A 26,785-nucleotide genomic window follows, 5' to 3' on the forward strand; every position below is an offset into this window, starting at 1 on the left:
TGTGGCATTTGAGGGACATCTTCCTAGCAGTGCAGATCTCAGTCTCTTTTCTGATTGATTGTTGGGAGGGATTTACACCAGTCTGCTGTTTCTTAAGTGCACTGAGACTTTGGAGGGATGGGGTGAGTATTCTATTATGAATCTCCTATTTGTTCTGTCTACATGTGTTTTGAGTATCAACTGTCAAGTAATACATGTTGCTGATCAGAAAACAGATTCTAGTCCTAGCTCCTGTGTATCTGTTTATAACATAATGAAAAACAGAGAGATTGACCTAGCACCAGATGCACTCTAATGTGATGGGAAGGACACTTTGCAGAAAGTTGAATTAATCACCTCAGGAGTGAACAATTAATCACCTCAGGAAGAACAAGAATCAAAACCTTTCTCATGCATTCAGTTACTTCTCTATGTTACTGGATTTTGAATCATTTAGCACTGGTACATATTGTAGCCATTCCTTTTGTTTCCTTGTATGCCACTTACRTGTCATTTCAGCCTGAAATAATGAGGAATTCTGAGAGACAAACGGAAGAGATTGTTGTCAAGAAGATAAAAAAATTCTTGCAGGCTTTTTGTGGATACTTAAGCAGAAAACTGAAAGTTCCATGAAGAGAGAAATATATTAAAGATATAAGTTAGTGTTTGGGTTTGTAATTGGTTTTTGTGTGTGTTTGAGTATTACACATTGTGRTAACAGTGGTTTATGGCTAGTGCATGACATCTGAAGTCTGGATAAYAGAGAAATCAATTTCTCTATTTGCAGCATTTGTGCAAGGCTTCTGTCTTTAGAGAACTTCTGTAATGTTAATATATACAGATGAAGTGAGTCAATTTTAGTTCTGCTGCATTTTGCTGATTGAGTGGGATGAACCAGGCTGAGTTTTGGTGGGTAGTGTTCATCCCTCAGCTACTTCATCTAACATTCATTCTGATTTTCTTTCTATACAAGAAGATTCTTGCTTGGGGAAAACAGGTAATAAAAAACAAAAAAGGCAGAGCATACACAAATAAATGCAAAGCATGCAGAAATAAACTATTTTTTTTTCTGTAATGCTTTCAACCTGAAACTTTTCTTCTTGTCTCAGTCAAGTTATTTTGACTTCTGCTTCCTTGCAAAAATTGAAGGTCTAGAGATAGATTCCTCCTTGGGTTCATATAGGTTTCATATATCTGATCTTAATAGGGTCTCATAAATTATTCTTTTCTGTCTTGGAGGATGATCATCTAAAGCACTTGGATGTGTCCACTAGAGGTCTTCAGTAGAGGCTCCCATTCATGCTTCAATTTGTAGGCCTTTTTCTGTCCTTTCCACTGCAGATAGTGGAAATTCTTACTAGACTTGAATTCCAGTTACATTCTTGGAAAGGAAACCTACATTTTTCTTAGTTATGGATCCATGGCATGCTTCTCTACCTACTGTTCGCTGTGGAGGTGCATTCACTTCCCATTTCCAGGCTGCAGTGTGAACCTTCCTTTCTGATCTCCTTTCTCGATTTTCCTTTCTGATCTCTTCCCTTGTTTCTGATCTTCAGTGTTCTTGTTCAGCACACTTGGTTTCCTGATAATATTAGACAGATCCAATCCTTGTGTCATAATTTCTGAATAGTAACTTTTGAAGCTCATTTTAATCAAGTTCAAACAAACTTGACAGAAGTCAAGTAGAACAGAAGAYTCAAAGAAAAATTAAATTTCTACAACCTTACTGGTATGCACAGTTAGGTGAATGAAGCCCACATTAGCTCTTCCTTGATTTGTTGGACTTMAGCTTTCATCTGTTCCAGCTATGCAAGCATCTCTACAAAGATCTTTCCTGCCCATACTGTGTGAGCCATTAAAATCAGTTTTAATGATCTGCGTCAAAATTCTTCATTTTGACATGTTCCTATACTAGAGGGAAACAAGTGGAGATTCACCCTGATCACAAAAATCTCATGTAAATCTTGTGTTCGTTTTTTCCTAGTAAGTGGTGGCATGTCTTTATGTACCTGCTTTACTGACTTCATCTTGTTTAAGTGTGGTAAACTCTCAAGAGGTACTCAGCTTTTGTAGTGTCCCAGAAAGTCCTGTGATAACTACAGCAGTTGCTAAAAAGAAGAGCTTAATAAACATATCCCATTTCTGGGGTTTTTTTTATAAGCTGTTTTTGTCCTCTATTGATTTTATCTTTTATGCTGTATAGCATATGTCTCGGCATATTTCTCTGTTTCTTACTCCAGTATGCATTCTGTTCTGGTTCATCAAATACCCTTCTCACTATCCACATATGTAGTATCACTACACCACTTATCGCCTATGATGGCTTCTTTTGCTGTTTTGTTGGAGACAATGCAATGCTGGTTTTGTGTCATTCAAAAATAGCATCACATAGTAATGAAGGAAAGTTGGCTCAAGTTGCTTCTTAGCACCTTGGACTGGACGGGTGACAGTCAGTGTTGGGGAGGTGAGACAGAGAGCCACACAGCAAATTACCTGGGTTTCACCCAGAGGAMTCAGTAGTTCCCTGTCCTCAATACCTCTGAAGAGTTGTTAAGGTTGAGATGTGAAATGATCAAATTGAATTCTGTACTGCAGCAGAAGTAGTAGAAACWAGTTTTCATGTCGAGTGAGATGCTTACAAACACAGTGACTAAAAAAAGATTATAAAAAAGCAGGGCATTACTGGCCTCCATTTTCACATTTTATACCAGTTTTAAACAGCATATATTCTTCTTGTCCCATTAATATACGTATAATACAGAAAAGTAACTACGTCATGTGCAATGCGTATTTTACATACATACCTATGTAAATATGTATCTAAATTGTTAATTTTAACCCGAGATCTCCCCTGATCTATCTTGAGTCTAAGATTGAGATAGAGTAGATATTAAAAGTAATGCATTTTGAGTTTGCGCGCCCCAGCCTTGCCCTCCTTCCCTGCGTATTTCGTCCCGTTCACTCTTTACAGGTGGAATCGGAAACTTCTGAGATCTGCTCAGTACTCAACCAAATGACTGTAGAAGTGCAGCAGATACTACTACGTTCGTGACTCCGGGGTTTGCTTTCGCGCCCACACTTCTCCCTGGGAAGACGGGAGCGTCCACATTTGCTGCCGGGCGCTGTCCTAGGGGGCTGGGCTGGGCCGGGCCCGGGGCACCGCTTCGCCCCTCGCCTGTCGCGTTCGCTGGAGGTTTCTGTCTATTCTCGGGTAGGCGGCGTGGGCGCCCCATTTCACGTCGGCCAGGATTGAGGTGCTCGCGTTCTGTCGCCCGCAGGCTCCTGACACTGTGGGACGCACCGGGGAAAGGCGGACGGCAGCGCCGGCGGCCCCGAGGCGGCCCGGGCGGGCGGAGCCGTGCCCGGCGCTAGGACCCAGCAGGACGCGAGGCGGCTCTTCGGGCCGGATCACAAATTCGCCGTGACTCAGTCTTTACTCGGCGCAGAGGCAGCGGGAGCAGGTCGGTGTCCTACGTCCATCCGGCGACTGCTGGGGTTCTTAAGGACAGGAGAGCCGGAGCGAACCGGGCATTGCCGCGCCCCTTCCCTGGCCCGGCCTTCCTTCCTCTCCGCCCGCCCCCGCCCGGGCCTGCCGCGCCGCCAACCGCGGCCGCCTGTTGTCTGTTTTCCAGACAGCCAAGATGGAGTACGAGTGGAAGCCCGACGAGCAGGGGCTCCAGCAGATCCTGCAGCTGCTTAAGGAGTCCCAGTCTCCGGACACCACCACGCAGAGAGCCGTGCAACAAGTATCCTTAGCCGAGGCTTGCGGGGCCCCAGGAGGGGGCCGGGGGCGGCGGAGGGCGGGCGGGGGGAGTGTGGCCTGCGCGGCAGCGGGGCCGGCGCTGCGGCAGCCGGGCCTGCCCTGCCCTGCCTGGCCCAAACCGACAGCGGAGCCGCCGCAATGCTGGGGGCCGAGCCCTGGTCGGAGCGGGCGGCCATGGCGCGGCGTTTGAACCGCCGAGGCGGCCTGTGGGCTGTAGGGCCGCCTTYACCCGCCGGGCACTGGGCACCTGTTGCGAGCCCGGAACCAAGGGCCGCGTTGGGTTTGGCCGTTGGATGACTATTTTTTTTTTTCAAATTTTTTCAAAAAATTAAATTTATTTTCAAAGCCTGTGGTCTSGCGCATCTCCGCCGAAATCCGCCGCTCTTTGGGGTTCCCCCGCCCAGCCCCCAGGGCGGTCGGGCGGGAACGGGGCCTCGGCCCGGCGAGTCCCGGCGAGGGSACCGGGGGTGTCCCGCGCGGTGTGCCCGCCATCCCCGCGGCAGAGAGGGGGCGARCAAGGGCCTCTCGAAGTAATCCAGCGCCGGGATTCGAGGTGAAAGCTGTAGCTGGTGGGGGTAGCGCCGCTGACAGAGCCGCTGCCTGCGCGCCCTCGTGGGCCTGCTGGCTCTGACACTGCGCATTTTGCTACGTGGTGAGGATGTTTTTATTTGTCTAGAATCCTGATCCTGAAACGCTGCTCGTTGAAATTCACGAAAAATGGGAGGTTTACAGTATGTGGCCTCTTGTGCTGCTGTGCAGTACATTTGGTGTTAGTGTTGTGGATTGTTGGATTTTTTTTACCCTCGCCCTCTCCCTCCCTCTGCTCTCCCCTTCCCCGCCTCTTTCTTTCTTGATTGTAGCAAGGTTTTAAGGAGAAAGGATTGAGAAAGCAACATTTTAAATTAAGACTAATAGAAGCATAGGCCTGAAAACTAAAGGCCCCATCTATTGTCTCCTGCTCCTTGAGGTAGTCATAAATGCTTTGAAATATCTAGAAGTGCTGAAGTTCTGTGAAGGAGATGAGTTTATCATATGGGCCCCTTTTTATTTAAGGCAATTTATTGAAGGTCTGCGCAGAAAGCAACAGAATTTGTTAATATATAAGTTATATATATATATATGTATATAAATATATATATTAATATATAAGTAGGTAAGAATATATGTGTGCATGTATTTATATTACCTTAGGAGTTTAGCTTTAAGCTAAATTTGCACCACTGCTAAACTTTTGCAGCGAATGCAGTGAAGATCRGGAAGGCTTCTGCTCCTGTCTTAAAGGTGATGGTCAATTTCATCTTGATCATCTTGTGCTTTTGGCTGTGTTTCAGGTTTTTAAAACATTATTCCTTTCTTTGAAAAATTGTAAACAGAAGAGTCTGAAGAACTAGTGTTCTTAAAATGCCCCAAGCTTAAATCGGTGCTCTTCAGTGTTTGAAATTCCAAAGTGTTTATAGGAGCAGTGTTTATAGTGTAACTTCAGTGTAAACTTGCATTTTAAAACACTGCTTCATATAGTTAATTAACATCTGGTTTGGTTTTTGAAMTATAGCATCATATATGGAGGATGGCCAATATAAGTGGTGATGTCTGTCTTGAAGATGGATAGAACTTGATTGGACCAAAGTCCTGTCAACTGATTGAAATTCTGTTTAAATGGCAGTGAAAACGGCTGTGTTGGTACCTGTGCTTTCTGGTAGGTCCTCATATGTTGGCTTAGAAAGGTTAGAGAAGTMGGATAGTTTAAGCAGTATATAATGGATCAGTTTGGGAAAATGATCTACTACAACTTGATAGGCCATGTCCTATAATAAAAATTAAAATTTGTGCATGTCCTTTGAGACTGTTTCCACACAACAAAAAAAAAAAAAAAGAAAAAAAAAGCGATGATTGTATTGTTGAATGCAGCATGTCCAAGCATGATAGTGATTAAGAGGTAATGGTTTCAAAATTAAAATACACTTAGTCTGCAATTTTCTGTAGCAAAATCCCCAAAACTGTGTGTTAACTCTGCAATGCTCTTTCTTTATGATGCTATTTTAGCACACTTGGGTGTTTAGATGTCTATTCAGTGAAATGGGGAACACAGGTTAGCTAAAATCCTTTGTTAGTAAAGTTACATATAAGTAGGATTTCTGATATTTTTCAAATTAAGTTATTGTATGTTTCATAGAATAAAAAAGAAAAAGTCAGGTGGGTAAAGAAATTGTTTAGAAAAGTGGTCTAAGAGCCAGTCTTCATTTCCTAGACCAATAAAGTGTTTTTTCATTATGTTTCTGTTAAATACTCCTGTTTCTGTTCTTTCTTCTCCTTTCTGATACTTTTTGGYTAATTTGAATGCACAGTTGTTGGCAGTATTTAACTGCCTGTTTGATGATATGGTTTTACAGATATTTTGAAGGATCTGTTAAATAWTATGTCTCTCTGTGGATTTTGTTTCTTTTAGACTTCCCCCTAGCGAAAGGGTATTGCTTCAGTAAGAAAATTAGAGAAGATGCTTTTAGGTTGTTCATACTCTGTATATTGTGAGTTTATAGTCACAGCYGGTTGAAGTGGTGTCACAGTACATTACAAATATACCCATCTTTGTATCCAGAAAGCTATAATTGTTGTACGTGAAGATTCCGYTTTCCTTAACAGTTTATCTCTTCAGAAACTAGAACAACTCAATCAGTATCCAGATTTCAACAACTACCTGATTTTTGTGCTCACAAAGTTGAAGTCTGAAGGTAAGTTCTTGAAATAGCAAGATTTTATTTTACCTTTACCTTTTACCATTATTTTACCTTTTTTTACCTTTTTGGAAAGGTTTATATTATTTAGCTTCAAATAAATAAAACGCTGACTCTAGTCAGTTTGCTTGTTGGCTGAGCTCTCTAGYCATGTAGAATTCACACACTCAGGAGTCTCTTGAGGAAAAAAATCTGATAACTTATTGGTACTTATATTATTAGCCTTAGAGTGGAATCCATTCTAAATGTCCTCAGAAATCTGAGAAGTGTTAGACCATCATACCTCTATTGGACTGCAGTAAAGTTGTGGAATAACTGATGAATCATGACTATATACATTATATAACATGCTGCTAAGTTCAGTTATGATCATGATCTCCATAGTAATGAGACTGCTAAATACTTAGAAGGCTACATATTTGGAGTTGTGCAAGGATGTCTGTCATAATCTTCATTCTGAAGTTTTAATTGTAATAAAATACAATTAGAAATCGTTTTATTCTTATGGATGTTACAGTACACGCTGTATATGGCATAGAGGGTAGCCACTATCAGTTGGTAAATTCAGCCAATTACTTTGTGATCAGAGTGCATGAAAGGTCTTTTCTGTAGAGAAGGGAAATTTGCTTTAAGATCAACTTTAGCACATCTGTCTTCTTCATATTTGTTCGTAATAATTGTGTTTAGTTGTTTGAGTTGTTTACTAGGGTTTTTCCCCTCTAAGGTTTTGCTACTAGTGCTTTTTTGCCTTCTAGTGTTTCATATGTCCATTTGTGAATGCTTGCTTCTTTCCCTTTGAATTAGATWTTACTTATATGTGGTCCTATAACATTCAAAGAATTGTCAAGAACATTTGTCTACGTTTTAACTAGTGTTTTGGTTGTAGTGGCTTACTTCTGGAAGAGGGAAACAGAGGAGGATGAAASTATAGTTTTGTCTTAGAAGACTAGAGTATATCTCAATGCTTTTTTATGTTCTGTGTAGGAAGTCGCCTAATAATCTGTAAAGTCTTGGGGGAGTACCTTAAGTCTGAGAGTGTATTCAAGGCCTGAGTCAGCCAGATACTGAAGCTTTGAGTAAGATACCAGTGTAGGTATACCGTGTCCTTTATACTGTACACGATACCAGAAAAATGAAAAACAAAGCAAGTCCAGTAGTGGGATATGGAGTCTGTACAAAGGATGTGTGACAAGGCGGATGTTTCAGTTCTTTTTTTTTTTTGTCCAGCAATTTGTTTTCTGATGCTAACATAACTTGCTAATTTTCCTTTCTGTATTCACGACTTGAGCTTGAGGTTCTGGATTCTCAGATACTTGGTATTCAGTGATGTGTCAGAATCTGTCTTCCKTATAGAACTACTTCAGTTATCCAGTAGTCATCTTTTCCCTTCTAATGTTTAACCACATCAACCTCTGTGGATTTGATAGTTGGAGGTGCTAACTGTTACAAAATGGTTGTGTAAAGCTGTTTTAWATGAGGGGAAAAAAGCAGGTTCCAGCAGGTTGAGGGGCCAAGCAAATTGGGAAGAAGCAGCAGGGAAAGGTGTTTGGAATTGGATTGTGCTGGTGCCTCTCACAAATGTATCAGGTCTTTCATGAGGCTGAAAAGCGTGTTACTTTGGTGATGTCTTGTCCTGCATCATGACATTTTTAGGGTCATAACCTTTTGTCCAAAGCAACTACTTTTGAACTTTATGTTTCTATTTCCAGAAACTTGCAAAATATTGAAGGTACCATAATCAGGTCTGGTGTTGGTGTTTTTCATAGTCTTTGCCAAATTCTAAATATCCGGTTGTCTTGCTTGGGTAGGACTAATGAAGAATGGCAGAAGACTGTTGATTGGATTTGGATTGAATCCAACCAACAGCCCTTCACTTTCCCTCATGCTCAAGTAAGGTAATGAGACTGTTAGAACTGCTGGTCAGCAGCTACAATACTTTTGTATCTGCTTTTGCACCAGTAGGAGAAGATGTGATGAACTCATCCCAGTAGGTAAATGTCTTCAGTACAATAGAGAAAACATTCTGTTTTTTTTCTCTCCTGTAGCAGGTTCTCTTGGCTGTTTCTACAGCCTTGCCAGAGACCAAAGCATGGTATTCATAGTGTTAGAAGTTCAAGTTTTTGTTGTGGTCATACTATCCCAGCAGAAGAAACAATGAAAATAGGCTTACAACATCTGTGATAGCTTATTCAATAAAAATTAATGTATTTTGATAGTCCATGAGAAAAAATCTTGGTTTGATAGCGGATGGAACTAACCTTTTATTCCGTTTTTGCTGTACTTGAAACTTCTGCCCAGAAAATGATGCTTAAGGGTACATTTAGGTGACAGCCCCTGAATGTAGTAATTATGTCATTGGATTGGTTAAAATGTGCATTAAATAATACCATCCTGCTTCAGTAAAGATTGCACAAGCTTATCTTTGACCTGAGTGTGTGGGCTCCTCTGTGGGCAATAACTTTGCAAAGAAACTTTATTTGCAAAACCGGCTGTCACTGAATCCTGCCTTTAAGATACTTCGGAAAACGTAGGAAATTTGCTTTGGTTTAGCACAAAAATAATTAGTAATAGTTATTAGTAATTAGTATTCAGTTGAAAAAACTGTTAACTTCTTTTCCTCTAGTCTTAGTTTCATCCGGCTTCTGTTTCTGAATGCCTGTGACTTACTCATTTAAGATCTATTGTAGTAGTCCAAAATGTTAGTAGAGGTTTTCTTGATCTTGTTTTTAAATTTTTCTGGGCCCTGTCAAAGCTTGTTAAGTTTGGATCTTCCTGGGCCCTGCTACCATTTCATAAGTGAAAATATGTGGCCTGGTTTGCTGCTACAAAAGGACCAAGCTTTAAGCACTTCCATTTCTTTTGTCTTATTTTTCTGGGTTTCATTTTTTGTTGTTTTTTTCTGTTTTGTTTTATTTGCTTGTTTGTTTTGGGGTTTTTTGGTTTTTTTGGGGGGTGGGTTGGGTTGTTTTGGGTTTTTTTTTTTGGTTGGTTGGTTTGGTTTTCTGGTTTTTTGGGGCAGATGGATTTTTATGTTTGTTTTGATTATTTTAAAGTTAATATGCATTTCTAGATAGTATTGTGAATCTGGATGAACCCCAGTGTTGAAAATACCACAATTTAAAAAAGATTAAGGAAACAGGATTCAGTGAGACCATAAGCAAGCTGAAATAAAATAAGATCCCAAGCCATTAAAGTTTAAGATGCAGATCTCTAGAGTGTACTTCCCATGAAGTGTGGTGTTCAGCGATCTTCCTTAGATAGGTAAAATGGCTTCCAGATTAACTGAAAAATATCTGAATGAAAAAGGTGTCATTTTGCTTATTTATCTCTAAATGAAAATACGACTTATAGGCTCTGTTAGTGTAGCTGTTTATTCTTGGATTGGAAGGTAAAAAACCTCACAAATAATATGGTGATATTGCCCTGTGCTTCTGCGTTTGTGGGTTTATTCTTCCAGTGTCCTTGGAGGTGAGCTCAAAATCCTGTGATCTTCTGTATTCTCTAAATAATTTGCTTCCTGGAGTGTATGCATGTTGCTTCTGCTTTTCAGATAATTTTCTGGATTTTATGTGTGGTTCACTGAAACAGTCCAGTGCTACATGGAAGCATCAGTTCTGCCTCTGCTTTTTTTCRCTAACTGCAGCTTCTCCTTTTTCCAAGTCATGTGTCTAAATCCCCCTTTCTTGTTTGCATTTTTGCATCCCTAGTCCAAGTATGTTTCTTTGAAGGAAAGTATGGGAATGTATTTTCCTAGTTTCAGCCTCTTGGCTGTCTTGATGAGAGCAGTTGTGGTCTCTGTTTAAGGTCTTCTCCCAGATATCTGAAGCCTGAGACAAGTCAGGACCTCCAGATGTCATAATATGAGCAATTCATGCTGCAAGCAGATGTCCTGAGTTTGTTTTCAGACCTTGTTGACCATAATGATGAAATTTCTAAGGCTGCCTGTATGAAAACCTGCTGTGTTTATGCCTCTTGTAAATYAATGTTATGTATCTCTTTCTCCCTCTACTCTAAAAGAGACAGAAATAGCACCCTTCTTAATTTTCGTTGTCCTGTTGTAAGACAATTTCATCAACTTCCCGATGTTTCTGCTTAGTTTCGGTCCAGATTTACACCATGCTTTATTCCAAGCAGCATCGTAAAGTTTGTGAATGGGAGATGGATGTGGCTTGCACTAAATCATAAAAAAATATGTCCATTGTTATTCAGTGAGACATGATTAGTTTTAATCAGTTTCAGTAAAGTTACGCATTTGTCTTTCCCCCTGTCCACTGGACTCTGAGCAGGACCTACACGAACCAGAAAATATTGAGACAAGGGCATAATGATTCTGATATTTTCTGCTGGCTTGTATAACTGCAATTGTCTGTCCTGTTGCAGTTACACCATCTTGCTGTGGTGCTTTAGTGACTGACTCTTCGCACCATCCACCCATGAGAACTCTAGTATTATGTTATCTGGTGGTCACAATCAGTAGTGTAAGGCTATAGTAGTCAAAGACCATAGTTCTTGAGATGATCTTTTACTCTGAACATAAATGAGCTGAAATTGGGAGCACTGCTTTAGTACTGTTTTTGTCACAGGCTTTAAAGATGGTCTTTTGAATTTATTTCCAAAATACTTTAGATTTTTATAAACCAATTGAAGATAGAGCAGTGTCTCTGCAATTCTTGTTCTTCTTGATGTGACCTAGTCATTCAGAGTACTTTACTTTCACCTGGAACATTACCATGGCGACAGGTCCTGTCCCCACCCTACTCCTTCCCCGCCCTCCCCCTTCAYGTTTTTGTTTCGGTGGAGCTCTTCACAGATGGCAATTTATGTTCTGCTAATCATGACACTAATAATTAATCTAGTTTTSCACATCAATCTAGTTTTCCACATAGACTTTGAAACAGCTTTTTATAAGATATTACTGGAATCCAAAACGGTCATGTGGGTTTGATGTGAATGTTTTTTGATGAGTCATGAAATTTAAACTTTATCTGGAGAGTTTTCATGAGTCCGTTCCATTAGGTGTTTTCTTGGCATGTTGATCTTGAAGGTGAGCAAGAAAAAGACCATGATGGGAAATTACATATTAATTTGCCTGCTACCCATTTCAAGAAGGCATCTTTAATGAGCAGGATTAATCCAGAAAAGTAATTCAGAAGCTTTCATTGATAAATTAAAACAAAAACTCCCCTACCACTTTCCCCCAGTAAAGTCACCCAACACAAAATAATTAAATGTATGAAAATAATTGTCAAGCAGATAATCTGATTGCATTACCATTCAGAAGTCAAGTCTGTGCCTTTACAGTTTAAAGTGCTACTCACCATACAGAGTGTCCTACTTAACAACAACAAAACATTTTTTTCTGAACTTCAGATACATGAAGAATTGTAAGAAGACTGACTTTTACTAACCAGTGCATAAATATTATAGTTGAGTTGCATAAATATGCTAAGGGAAGGAGTAGAATCATATAATATCCTGAGTGGGAAGGGACTCATAATGTAAATCGAGTCCAACTCCTGGCCCTTGCACAGGATTCCTCCAAGAATCACATCTTGTGCCTGGGAGCATTATGCAGATGCATCTTGAAGTCTGTCAGGCTGSTGTTGTGAGCATCTCTCTGAGGAGCCTGTTCCAGTGCCCAGTCACCCTCTGGATGAAGAACCTTTTCCTGATACCCTACSTAAACCTCCCCTGCCACAATTTCTCTTTACAGCATTGCCTTGCATGCTGTCACTGGTCACCACAAGAAGAGATTAACRTCTGTCTCTCCTGTTCCCCTCATGAGGAAGTTGTAACTGCAATGCAGTCTCCCCTCAGTCTCCTCCAAGCTGCACAAACCATGTGACCTCAGCTGCTCCTCATACATCTTCCCCTTCAGACCCTTCACCATCCTCATGTCCCTCCTTTAACACTCCCCAGTGTCTTTATGTCCATCTTCTATTGTGGCACATAAARCTGCCCCCAGTACTCAAGGTGAGGCCACCCCAGTACAGAGGAAGGTAGGACAATCCCCTCCCTTGCCCAGCTGGTGATGCTGTTACCTGATGCCCCCCAGGACAAGGGTGGTTCTCTTGACTGCCAGGGCACTGCTGGCTCATGTTCAACTTGCCATCAACCATGAYTCAAAGTCCCTTTCCACAGCACTGCTTTTCCCATCTCGTCTCGTTCCCCAGTGTGTCTGCACATCCAGGGTTGCCCCATCCTCAAGGTAGAGTCCACCACTTGTTGAAACTTCATATAGCTAGTGATTACCCAGTCCTCCAATTTGTTGCCATCTCTCTGCTGCCTTTAAAGAAGTCAGCAGCTCTTCCCAAYTTAGTATCATTGGCAGACTTACTTAGTATACCTATTATGAAATAATTAACTTTGTAAGGTCATTGAGTATTCCATGGGTTTCCCAGTATGCTGACTAATTATTAATTTCTGTGCTTCTTTAGAAATATTATAGTGCAAGTTTAAGGAAAACTTCTCCTAATGGATTTTTTATTTATTTAAAGTCTTGAAAGAAATGGAATTAGGTTGTGGATTTATTACGTGATTCAATGCTTCAGGAATGCTTTCCTGAAGCTCCTTATTCTGAATATCCAGAATGAAGAATATGGGACCTCTGTCCTTACCTCTTTGCCTATCCCTGAAGCCCATACCAGGAAAGAAGTTCTATGTCATTGTCTGAAGTTCAAGAAGTCTTGGATAAGATTTGGCCTTAAAATAAACCTTTAGGTGTAAGGTAGAGGTATTTAATCAGCTGTTTTAGGGCTTTTCTTAATGTGTCTTTATAAGCTGCATGTAGTCTTCTACAAATGGTATTTCTTTGTACACTTTTTTGAAAAGCAAGTTCTTGTACTCCATGATGTTTGGGTTTATTATGTCAAACCTAAATGTACTTAACATGCCAGTATTAAGCATTCTTGTGGGKTGTTTTCCTGCAGAATGTTTGCCAGTGTTCCTGAAGGCTCTTCTGTTCACCAAKCAGTATTTGATTCAATGCAGTTCAGAGGTGCCTCCTAACTGGAAGGCTGTATACTGGAATCTGATTTGGGCTCCTAGGATGCAGTATTATCCCCTCTTTCTAGATTTTGAGAAAGCATACTTGCTGTGAAGCATTAGGATCATAAGGCTGTTTCAGTATGTTAGCTTGCAGTGCCAGTCTGGATGCAATTGAATAGCTGACCATTTTTATAAAGCCAAATTTGCTCTAGTAAAGGAATGCCCATTACCACCTCTCATGTACAAGTAAAGCATCTTCCCTTTAATGTCACATGGGAATGGAACCTAGAAGAAAAAGCCCAAATGCTTTTAATACTACAAATCGTAATACCCATAGTAATTTTTACCAGCTCCAAAATTGGGTATCTTTACTGTCCATAGAAAAAGCACATCTTGATTCCACAATTTGATGCTAATACCACTAATAGGTTAAGCATTACTACAGCATTTGCAAAGTATTTTAAACACCTTTCTTCTCCTTCTGTAATAACATAATTCACACTCTTCAGAACCCTCGTGAAGCTCAGGCACTCAAGTCTGCCTTCTGCTTTCAGCAGGCATTCAGAAGCAACTGTGCCATGGCAGAGTTACATATTCATCAAAGAATGATAGAGTAGTTTGAGTTGAAAGGGTCGGTATAGATTAATTTCAACTCCCTTGCCCTGGACAGGGGTGTTACCCAGTACATTATTCAGGGCCCTATTCAACTCGTGAATAATTTCAAGGATGAGACATCCACTACATCTCTGGGCAAGCCTCACCACCTTCTGAGTAAAGAATTTCTTCCTAACATCTAATCTAACCTCTCCTTTTTTTAGTTTAAAAATGTTCTCCCCTTGTCTTACTGCTATCTGTCAGCAAAAAAAAAATGCTCTTCCTCTTTTAAGTACTGAGAGGCATCTCCAGACTGTCCGGCCCTAGGTGTCAGCCTGTCTTCACAGGAAAGGTGTTCCAACCCTCTGTTCACCTTTGTGACCCTCTTCTGCACTTGCTCAAACAGGTTGTTGTCCCTCCTGTGCTCCAGGACACCAGAGCTAGATGCAGCACTGCAGGTGGCATCCCACAAGGACAGAGTAGAGGGGGAGAATCCCCTGTCTCACTCTGCTGGGCACACTGCTTTGGATGAAGTCCAGGATGAGGTTGGCTTTATGGGCTGTATGCGTACACTGGCTCATGTCCAGCTTTTTATGCCCAAGCCCCTCTCCACGGGGCAGCTCTCAATGGCTTCTTCTCCCTATCTGTAGTCATATCTGGGACTGCCCTGATGCAGGTACAGCATCTCCACTTGGACTTGTTGAACTGCATGGATTCTTATGGACCCATTTCCCAAGCTTGGCCAGGTCCCTCTGGGTGGCATCTCTTCCTTCTGTTGAGTTAACTGCACTTCTCAGCTTTGTGTCATCTGCAAACCTGCTGAGGGTGCGGTTGATCCCAGRTAACAGTGACTGCAGCCCACAATCACTGCACTCAGTTCTGTGTAGGGAGCTTATGACCACTTTATCTTACAGCAGTTGKCTGCTTCATCTGAAGTGTCACTCACTGGCAGTTCAAACAAGCGTAGATTCAACAGATCAATTTTTTTTTAATATCTCCAAGGAAAAAGCATTCACGTAACTTCAAGCGATGGATGTTTTTCTCTGAATCAGTAGATATACCAATCAGAGAAAATTCTGTCTGGCAAGCAGTAAGTCTCAAGAGCTTTAAACATTTCAAAATGGTAAGAGCTCCCAATTTTCCTCGTTTTCATCCTGCTATAAAGAATGAAGACTGAGGAAGTAGGTAGAAGCTGAAAGCTAAAGAGACTGAAGTTGGATTTCTAATTACTCAGAAGAGCAGCATGATCACACAGCAAAGCATCTCAGATAAGTCTCATTTTCACTGGTACTCTTAACTTTCCCAGTAAGAAATGCAAAAAAAAATCGAAGTTCCTAAAATAATGACAATTATAAAATATTAAATATATAGAAGTGTATGAAATTAAAAGCAGATTTGTGTTCTCTGTTTTCCTATTTTATCTAGATGCCCAGCTGCTTAGGAAGAACACCTCCAGTAGTGCCAGCACTGTTCTGATGTTTACCAGAGTGCAACCTAATATTGCTACTTAAAATCTGATTATATTGTTCAGAAAAGTCAGCCAGAATAAAGGGAAAATTTAAAAAAAGGAAGCATACTGAGTACAAACTTAAGAAATAAAATGGAGAAAGTTTTCTTTTCATTAGCTGGTCTTTATAGGGGGGAAAGCCTTGCTGTCCCACAAGGGTATCAGAGCAGTCTGGCCTTAAAAAAACACAAGTACACTTGCATGCTACCACACAACTTTCTGTTAAGCTATACCTATAAGAGGTAGACACAAGGAAAACTAGTCAAAACTTCCACTGTGTAGCATGCTGTGTGGCCCAGTGTTATGAGTATCCTGTGTTTTATGTTTCCCAATATTCAACAGTTTGAATAGGATTCTGAATTACTGATTTTGATAACACAGCCATAGTTTACTCATTCAAGCAATCCTCAGGTACCAACCGCTATTCAAATGATAGATTATCAGTTATTCTAATATATAAGATTCACCTTTGATATATTCAGAATGTGACAAATCTACTCATCTGACRAGGTAGTTTCTTCAGATAGATTAATGACTAAATCTGTATTCATGCACTGCCAGATGCTATCTAAGCAAGTTCCACTGGGAACGTCTTTATTTCCTTTTCCTGTTCACTTGACTAAGCACAAAAGTCTATGTCACCCTCCTCCCTGCGCTCAAAAAGTAGATGCCAGGGAGAGATGACATTATTTTTAAAATGTTCTCCAACTACTGCACTATCCTGCATTTGTTGCATAGTTTGAGACCTTGTAGTGAATCATGTTCTAAGCATACTAAATTCGTATTTCTTAATAATGATTCTTCTGCTCTTGATAGAATTCTAGGACTAGTTTGACTGCTGGGTCAGGAGACWGCATGAGACTACATGAGAGAGAAAAAGTGCTGGGGCAACCAGTTTGTGAGATCTGATAAACTGAAAGTGGAAGTGAAACCAGAAGATTAGTTCTTGAACCTTTTCTTGGTATTGCAGGCCTTTAGAGATACACAGATTTTGGCATTCTGATTGACATGTGGTAATAATTACTTAGAATACAAAACCTTCCAGAACTAATTGTAGTGGGTTGACCTGGCTTGATGTCAGATCCCTGCCAAAGTTGCTCTGTAATTCCCTTCCTCAGCTGGACATGGGAGGGAGAATGTAACAAAACTCCCATGGATTGAGATAAGGACAGGGAGAGATCATTCACTGTCACAGACTTTGGGAAATTAGTTTAATTTATTACCAATCAAATTATACTATGGTAATGAGAAATAAAGCAAAATCTTAAAAAATATTTTTTCCCACTTGTCTCTACCTCCTCACCCCCAGTGATGCAGAGTGACGGGATATGGGGCTGTTAGTTCATCACATGTTCTCTCTGCCACTTGTTCTGCCTCAGAGGGAGCACTCCTCATACTTTCTCCCCTGCTCCACTGTGAGATCCCTCCCACAAAAGGCAGTCCTTCACAAGCTCTTACATGAGTCTTTTCCACTGCACTTCCTGCAGTTCATCACAAACTGCTCCAGTGTGGGTCCCTTCCATGGAGTGCAGTCTTTCAGGAACAGACGACTACTCCAATGCAGGCGTCCCATAGGGTCACAGCCTCCTTTGGGCATCCATCTGCATGACCTGTAGGTGGCTATCTCGACTCCACCGTGAACCTCCATGGGCTTCAGGGGGACAGCCTGGCTCACCATGTAAGGACTGCCAAAGGCTGCAGAGCACCTGGTGCTATTCCTGCCTCTCCTTCACTGAACTTGATGTCTGCAGGGCTGATTCACATATTCTCACCCCTCTCTACTCTGGCAGCAATTGTTCATGCATAGTAATTTTCACATTCTTAAATCAGAGAATCATRAAATATGCTGAGTTGGAAGGGATCCATCAGGATCATTGAGTCCRGCTGACCCTGCACAAGACACCCCAAGAATGACACCATGTGTCTGAGAGCATTGTCCAAACTCTCAAACTCTTGTCAGGCTTGGTGCTGTGATGACTTCCCTGGGGAGCCTGTTCCAGGGCCCAGCCACCCTATGGGTGAAGGACCTTTTCCTTATATCCAACCTAAGCCTCTCCTGACTCAGCTTTGTGCCATTTCTTCAAGTTCTGTCATGAGAATGAAGAGGTGGACCCCTCTTCTGCTGTTTTCTCACCATTGCTGATGGGTTCAGCCTTGGCCAGCAGGAGGGCCATCTTGGAGCCATTTACCACTGGTTCTGTTAAACTTGGGGAATAATTCTTGCAGCTCTTGGAGAAGTCACTGGCAGCCACCACCCCACTATGAAAACCTTGCCACATAAACTCTAATGTACTAACAAACAGGTTAATTTTAAGTCAGCAGTTCAGTACTCCTCCCATATTGTCCACAGTTCAATTTTATTTACAACACTATCTTAAGAAGCATAACTGTTGCTACTTGTTATTCAATAAATGTGCAAAACTCAGTATCAGCAGAACATTTCCAGCTTTGTTTTGGTCTCTTACAGATATTCCTAAGCTTAGGCAATTGAGTTAAATTATTTTCCATGACTCACATAAGTCAATGGAGAGCACTGATTAACTTCAGACTAGTCACAACATTTCAAGGTCATTTATGTGTTCAGATACACTAAATGTTTTGAAATATCGTCACTGCAGCTTCTGACATGATAGTAAACCATATCCATGTAAGTCAAAAGTGTAACATGTAAGTCAGAGTCCAGTATCAAAAAACCCAGGATTTTTTTCTGCTAGGAAGCTAAAAGCTGTCAAGCTGTTTTTGTACTATATTCTTATATATTAGAACAGAAGAAATCGTTCATTTTCTGCTTTCCATATTATACAGCTCTGGTGGGATTCTTATTTTTTTGGTTTTATCTCTTTATCAGAGTCAGTCTCATTAATGCATCAAAAATCTTCATACATACCAGTGACACTAGTCATTGTCAATATGCATTTTGTACACAGTAAATCCATATTAATACTTTAAACATAGAATGACAGCATATTTCTGAAAAAGCGTTTACAGCTTCAGGATGGAGATCGACAGAGAGTTTTGCCTTGAAAGTCTCATGCTCACATCTAATGTTGTCAATAGCACAAGAGTAATACAGCAAAATATAGCCATACTCATAAATCATTATATAACAGCTTGTAAAGGGACAAATGTTCTCATCCCAGTTACTGTTCTTTTAACAATCTAGCAAGTCATGTTAGACCTGCTGGTCAAACTAAARGACAAGAAAGAAATGCATGGACAGTGGAAGCAGGGGCAGAGCACAGGAAAGACATGGAACAGGTCTAGAGGAGGGCCACAAAGACCATCGGTGTGTTGGAACACTGTACTGTAAGGAAAGGCTGAGAGAGCTGCTGTGGTCCAGTGGAAAAAATAGGGCTTTGATGGGACCATATTCCAGCCTTCCATTACTTCAGAATCGGCCTATAAGAAAGACAAGGACAAACWTTTTAGCCAGGCTTACTGTGACAGGACAATATGTAAAGATTTTAAGCAAAAAGRGGGATGGTTTAGATTAGATATATGGAAGTTTTTTATTGTGTGAGTGGTAGAACACTGAAACAGGTTGCCTAGAAAAGAAGTGAGTGCTCCATCCCTTTAAGCATTTCAGGTGAGACTGGAAAGGGCTTTGAGCAATCTGATCTAGTTGAACATGTTCTTCATCATGGTGAGGATGTTAGATGAGATACTTYCCTTAGGTGCCTTCCAACCCAAATCATTCTATGATTTTATAAGACATGGTGAARCATACGCTTGCCTGGCCTTGCAGATGGGCTACAAAAACCTTGTTGCTTTCACAGATGCACCTTTAGTCATACAAACACTCATTAGAGGAAATATGGCTGTTTGAGGACACACTTCAGTTCTTAAAAGGACTATAAGTTCTTAAAAGGACTGAAATAATATGCACAATGTGGCTATGCATCCATTTGCTCTGTGTGTTACTGAAATCTGGAAGTAGTATAAGAGTCTTCAAACAGAATTGAAAATTTACTGAGAAAAAAATTACAATTGTTTTGTGGTTTTATTTTAAAGTGAGGCAATGTGAGAGAGGAATCTTCAAGTGATGAACTGATTTGGCACCAAAGATGATACCAAATGCCAGAGGTCTGTTTCACATTGCTTCTTGTACTATATGTTCTTGTCAACTCTCTGCTTCCAAGTTGAATGAGATACAAGGAGACAAGACTGAGCGTTTTTGATGGCTGAAGCATATGGCTGACAGAACTAATCACAGAATCTATGAAGAGTAAGGAGTGTCTTACTCAGCTCTTAGGCCATCTGCCTGTAATTCTGGTGTTACAGCAAGAACTCCATCCAGATCTATATTGCTATCTTCTGAGAGTGCAGCTGTTAAGTTCTTGAACACCCTGAATTCCATAAATATCCTTGTCCAGTCATATCTGAAWTTTTTTTTCTCAAACGAAGATTTTAACTATGGTGTGATTTATTTATTTAATACTTGGATATCAGATTCTGTGCTGCTTCTGTAGCTCAAGTGGTTAGTGTTTGTTTAACACAGAGTCCTTTGCGATTTCTGCTTGTCACTTCTCAGTGTGTTGATCATTGATTTTGCATTTCTTTTTATTTTTTCCTCTTTCTTATTTTGTTACTTGTTTTTCGTTTGTCAGAGATGCCAGTTCCATTACAAATCACATGGAATCTGTTGCAGACGTGGGATAATAATTTTCTATGAAAAATAGTTTTTCTGTTATCATGGCTAAAAGAATGAAAAGAATGGATTAAAGATGTTTCATACTGCTGTAAACCGTAAGAAAATTCACAAAGAAAAGAAATGGTCCTGAAGTTTCACCTTCATGTGACCTTTATTTTTATCTAAACCAGTTGACTAATCTGACTGGTTTTGACAAAAGAAACTTGATAGTGTGTTTATCTCTTCTTGGTTAAGCTGAAGCTGTTGCCTTGTCTCTTTTGTAGCTATAGCCAGGCATTCTAATAGATTAATGTATTTCCTTAATGCACTGTTTAATGTTTTCACTCTAGAAGTTAGCGTGTTAGTGACTAGTCTACTGTATTCTGATCAGACTTTGGGTGTCTTATTAGAGCACCTTTGTTGTCTGATTCCTTTCACACCAAGATGATAGTGCTATTGATAGAGTACTAGAGTAATTGTTTTAGTYGGTGTCTGTGGCTGCTAATGATAATGGTTTTTTGCAGCTTGCAGAAGTTTTAAAACAGGTGGAAATTAAAGGATTCTTTGGTTTATTTTCTCACCAGGCACAGTTTTAATTCATAGTAAGAATTTATGGATGACTGAATTTCTTGAAGATTTGTGTACCTATCAGTGGATGACAGTTATGTAAAGCAGTCAGGGTTTAACATACTTTATTGGCATGAGAATTTATGTGAAATTTTCACTTTTAATTCAGAGACTATGTGAAAATTGATTTGACTTGCTAAGTAACTGTAGTAATACTTGTGATGGCTCACAACTGAGTTGTGTGGTTGAAAAAAGTTTTCCACGAATACAGTCTTTAGTATTTTATTTAAAATAATGAACCCTTTCTTCCCTCCTTCTCCCAGAAAAGATGCTGACAAATGCGGTGCTGTGCCAGTGTATGCCAGTGAAATGAGTTCTGTTATATTGTTTAGAAGTTGGTGTCTGTAACATGCAGTGTTGATAAAGTTTTAGAATTGTCTCAAATATGTATTCATTGGGTGGCTTCCTGGTTTATAAAGTTATTGAATTCTAAAGGACATGTTTGTRTATCAATACATTTGTAATGAGGGAGTGCTATAACTAATCCTTCTCAAAATAACTGAAATGTGAKCATAAAAGACAAGATAAAAAAGTGTATGAAGGCAGTCTGGTTTTGGCACTCAAAATCAGTTGATTAAAATGAATTTCAATTTCTGATCAAACAATCYGCTTTCTTCTGAAAAATTCTGTTTCTCTTCTAACTAGTATAAAGTCCAGCGTTTGTCAGTCAGACAGACACTACTGTGCTGTGCAAGTCTTGGTGTTATGATGCAGTAACTTCAGTTTGAAAGTACTTTAAAATTTGAAAGTTGTATCTCTTATTTTTCTTATCCTTATTTATGTTGGGATATTAATAGTTTTGATAGTCTGGAATAGATGCATGTGTAGACTAATTACAAAGGAATTCCTTATATCATCCAAATCAGTGCTTCATAGAAAAAATTCAACAAGTTAAAAATGCTGATTGAAATTAGTTTCCAGTGCTATTAGGGTTGCTGCAAACTGTGAAGTTGAATTTTCTTCTACTGGAAACTAATCCTTTCCATACGGAACATTCGGATCTCACTTTCAGCATGTGTCTCAAGTAATACCAAGTTACTCATGCCCTTGTTTAAGAACCAAATCTGAATTTGCTCCATTATAAATGAAAAATCTAGGCTGTTCTTTTTCCATTCCTCTTACTTGGCCCACTAACTCAGAGAAAGCTCAGAGAACAGTGCTAAAACTGTTGCCTGAACTTAAGTCCTTACTCAGTTCAGGTCAGTTCTGCTTGTATTTATTTTATGGCTCATACTGCGTAACACCTACTTGTTAACATTGTCTAAAGATTTTCTTTTCCTTCTCCCTCTAATTATTAATTTAACAGATCAAGAGAACAACTCGTTTCTTAAGGGATTACAGTACCTTACTTTGTAGAAAATTTGAGCACTTTATTTCTGTGGGAATAAGGATAAAGGCTTTACTGCATGATCCCTACATAATTTCCTTATCCTACTGTGGTGAAACCAGGTTTGCCACCAGTTCCTCACAATATCAGTATTACACCAAGCCAGTCAGTATAATCAGAATGTCTGAATGTCTTTGGCTGACAAATGTCTTTAATTAGTTTCCTATATCCTGTGACTTCAGATCTATTCCGTGCCTATATTTCTGTTGAAAAGTTTCTCTTAAAATGTTGTTTGTAATCTGGTATTTTAATTCTAAATAAAGAGAAATATCATGGAGAAATATCACAGAATTGCAGAATATGCTGGGGTGGAAGGGACCTGTACAGGGCACTGCAAGAATCACACTTACATACCTGACTGCATTGCCCAAACACTCCTTTAACTCTGTCAATCTTGGTACTGTGACCGCTTCCCTGGGGAACTTGTTCCAGTACTCAACCAGTCTCCGTGTGAAGAACCTTTTTCTGATAATTAACCTAAAACTCCYTTGACACAACTCCAAGCCATTCTCTCCTGTCCTGKTGCTGTTCACCCCAAGAAGTGATCAGTGTCTGCCCCTGCTCTTCCCCTTGTGAGGAAGCTGTAACTGCAGTGAGGTCTCCCCTCAGTCTCCTCCAGGCTGAACGAACCAAGTGACCTCAACTGCTCCTCACATGGCTTCCCCTTCAGACCCTTCACTATCCTCCTGTCCCTCCTTTGACACTCCCCAATGGCTTTATATCTCTCTGCTATTGTGGCACCCAAAGCTGCCCCCAGCACTGAGSTGAGGCTGCCCCAGTGCAGAGCAGGGCAGGACAATCCCCTCCCTTGCCCGGCTGGTGATGCTGTGCCTGATGCCCCCAGGACACGGGTGGCCCTCCTGGCTTCCAGGGCACTGCTGGCTCATGTTCAACTTGCCATCAACCACGACTCGCAGGAGGATCCTTTCCATGGCTCTGCTTTCCAGAATCTCATTCCCCAGTTTGTCTGCACATCCAAGGTTGCCCCATCCCCAAGGCAGAATCTGGCACTTACCCTTGCTGAACTTCAATTGATTARTTTGTGTACTCTGAACTTCATGAGGTTTGCTAGATGTATTGATGGGTGTAGCTGGAAGGAGAGATAAAGAAGTGAAAGTGAATATCTCTATATAAGCACTGATAGTGTTGCATTGTTCTTGAAATCTCCTTTATTCCTATGAGCKGATTGAAGGTTGCTGACTGTGATTACTTTCTGTTGCAGATGAGCCAACACGATCCTTGAGCGGTCTTATCTTGAAGAATAATGTAAAAGCACATTTTCACAACTTTCCAAATGGTGTAACTGACTTCATTAAAAGTGAATGTCTGAACAACATTGGTGATTCATCTCCCTTAATTAGAGCTACTGTAGGTAAGTTTGTTCTTAACACTGTCATCTGCATACTGACAATGTTACTGATATGGATGAGAGCTGCACGAGGAACATAGTTATTAAACTCCTAAAACTTTTTGTTTCTCACAATTGTCACAACTTCACCATGTTCCAATTATCTTTTTCTTTGAGTATAAAGATGTCATGTTTTTAATTCCTACTATTTTAGAAGCGATAGAGTAATTCAGTTCATATGGCTTGAAATGTAACTGAATATAAGTTTGTTTGAATTTACTTAAATTGAGCTTGCCACTAGCTTCTATTTCTCAAAGCAGGAACWCAGTAAAGGTCTGACTTTAAAGCGATTCCAATACCCTGATTGCCTCAATGAAACACTTCTKTTAGCTGATTTTCTAGACCGCACCCCATATATGCACACAGATGCACAGATTCAGGGAATCATCATACCGTGTATAAGGCGTTAACAGAATGTGCTTCAGTCAGAAAACACTAAATAAACTGTAGTGTACAGAACTTCATAAAATCGTAGAATCAAGAAATGGTTTGGGTCAGAAGAGCCCTTGAAGATCATCTGCTTTCAGTGAGAAGTTTTATTTGTTACATGAATTTTTAATTTAGTGAATACTTTGTTTTGATGCACTAACATATGTATGTTTTTACTATTTTTACTTACTTCAATATAAACTTAACTTTTCTGTCTGCTCCTTGAGAAAATGATTTCCCTCAGTGTTGTAGTAATTTTTCTGGTCTGCTCAAAAACTAGAAAAACATAAAATATATATTTGAACTTCTGAAAGCTTGGGAAGCTTTTTCCATAATTTTCACTTGGGAGATTACTAGTTGTAGTAGTACCAAGTTCTTCTGTTTTCCTACTCCTTAGAAGTAAATGCCAGTAGCATAGTGGATAACTAGCTGTTACATTTTGTGTTGAGGCAAAATGGACTCAYGGAAGTTTTAGTTTATTAGCGGCCTTCTCTGTTCCTGTCACGTAATTAGTTTTCCCTGTATGTGCTGGAAGCAAACAGAATTTGTGACTCTGGGGTAACCTGTCTGTTTGCTGGCTCTCACAGCTCCTCACTAGCTGACCTGCCATAGCGTTTAAGCTCTTAGTAGGTATCTTGGTTTTAAAATGTGTCCTTAAGTGATTTTGTGTAAACACAGTGAAGTTGTAAACATATAATTTATCACTGGTTTGTAAGTTCCTTGAATGACTGATTCCCATATTCATGCTTTTGTATCATAGTAAAAAAGAGATAACTCAGAGTGGATACTCTATTTATTAAAGGTCCAAATTTGTACAGTGTTTAGTAAATTTAGAGCCAAAGCTGCCCCTCTGTGTTATTAATTATAAATTATATGTAAATGTTATAAATTATAATTTCCTTAAGTGAAATTACTTGAGGCTTGATTTCTAATGTCCGAGTCCTTCATAGTAGCAGGAAGGAGCAATCTACCTTTGCWGTTCAAAGCTCTTCAAACAATGTTCACAATTAAATATACTTCCTCTTTTTATGCGTGGCAGTCCTTAAAAAAAACCCATGACTTTCTTAGCTTTTTAGATATTTGAGATGAGAAAAAATTATATGAAACAAGTGAAAGCATGTGAGATCTCATTTTCTCCATTGYTCTGTTTCTTTTAGGCATTCTGATAACAACCATTGCCTCAAAAGGGGAGTTACAGAATTGGCCTGAACTCTTGCCAAAGCTTTGCAGCCTGTTGGATTCTGAAGATTACAATACCTGTGAGGTAAGGAGATTGATAGAAAATACAAGATGATCATCCAAATTTGTTTATTTTTATCTCTCTTCACAGACTGTGTATATGTATAGTATTGTATGCATGTCTGTATGTATTTTTACATGCCCGTGTGTTCTCCTTGGAGAACAGTGGTTCAGATTTGATGCTTCATCTTCTACCTGCAATCGATTTTCCTGCTGTCCATTCAAACAAATTAATTTTTTTTGCCTAAAAGCAGAGTAAGATTGCAGATGGATAGTTACAGTATCTCAGGTGAGAAGTCTCCTGAAGTTACCATGCTGTCATGCCTAATCTTTTAGGTACCATTAGCATCATTAAGTTGACTTTGAATTTTCTCTTATGTAAAATTAGTGTTCTTGTAACTTAATCTGGAGAAGTGATCAATTGTTCAGTCTGTATGAAGGGAAATAAGTAAATAACAGTTTTAAACTATGGGAAAAAAGTAAAGCTATGTCTCATGTAAAAAAATTAAGATTGTGATCACACCATTTGAATTACTTGATAATGTCTCCTTGAAAGTGGGAAACATTCTGCATAAAGCAAGCCTCAGAGATGACTAGKGGTCCAAGATGCCACATTGTTATGTAGTGTTTGGGTGCTTCTTTCTCTCAGAAAAACACCCCCACATTTGAAAATCAAATTCAAATTGACCATCATTCTGTTTTGCTGCATAATGAATTGTGAAAGGAAATACAATTTGATATGTAATTAATTTGGATACTTCTGCCCCATTTTATTTACTTAYCAAATGAGTATTAAGTGCTTTAAAATATATTTGAATAGGTGACCATCAAATCAAACGAAAATTACCACATATCTGTYGCAGACTCACTCATCTTGAGAACTCAATGCTTAGATGCTGTTTTAGTTAAAACGCCTTTAAGAACACTTCAATTTAATCATTAATTGGTTAGTATTTGTAGTGTTAGCTAGTTACATTTACTGTGTTGTGCTGAAATTACCCATTCTATATAAAGTCTAACATTCTGTTTCCTTCAGAATGCAAAATAAGATATTTATTGATTTATTTATTTTTAAACAGGGTGCTTTTGGCGCTCTTCAGAAGATATGTGAAGATTCTGCTGAAATTTTAGATAGTGATGTATTGGACCGACCACTCAATATCATGATACCTAAATTYTTGCAGTTCTTCAAGCACAGTAGTCCAAAAATACGGTAGGTTTATGTGTTGTATTTGCAGTTACCTGTTAAAATTTTACTTACAATAGCAGCAATGCTTCTATTATGTAGATCTGTCTAAAACTTGAATGGTTTTAGAATGATCCTGCAGAGATGCACAGAGATTTCATGCATCAGTAATTTTCATGTTTATCTGCATAGTTAATATATGAATGTCTCCTCTTCAGTCAATGATTTTGAAAATCAAATAGATTATTTTAAGATTTTGCATATTATTACAAAAAAAATCAATTCTGTGGTTAGAACTTGATATTCTGATTAGAAAT

General features: G+C 39.6%; 1 protein-coding gene across 2 annotated transcripts in view; it reads left to right on the forward strand.

The window, feature by feature from the left end:
• TNPO1 (transportin 1) overlaps window positions 1-26,785 on the forward strand; it is a 68,580-nt gene that overhangs the window by 13,912 nt on the left and 27,883 nt on the right. The window contains exons 2-7 of one of the 2 annotated variants that reach the window (XM_057363775.1): window positions 3,258-3,440; window positions 3,612-3,725; window positions 6,396-6,471; window positions 23,429-23,578; window positions 25,201-25,307; window positions 26,362-26,495. In XM_057363775.1, the coding sequence (XP_057219758.1) occupies window positions 3,621-3,725; window positions 6,396-6,471; window positions 23,429-23,578; window positions 25,201-25,307; window positions 26,362-26,495 (572 nt within the window). In that variant the 5' untranslated portion in view covers window positions 3,258-3,440; window positions 3,612-3,620. Of the gene's footprint in view, window positions 1-3,257; window positions 3,441-3,491; window positions 3,726-6,395; window positions 6,472-23,428; window positions 23,579-25,200; window positions 25,308-26,361; window positions 26,496-26,785 lie in introns of those variants that run through there. The other variant, XM_057363776.1, reaches the window with a different exon arrangement.

This window comes from Malurus melanocephalus, unplaced genomic scaffold, assembly GCF_030028575.1.
Source record: "Malurus melanocephalus ecotype Western Australia unplaced genomic scaffold, MMel_1.1 scaffold_31, whole genome shotgun sequence".
NCBI classification, from domain to species: domain Eukaryota; kingdom Metazoa; phylum Chordata; class Aves; order Passeriformes; family Maluridae; genus Malurus; species Malurus melanocephalus.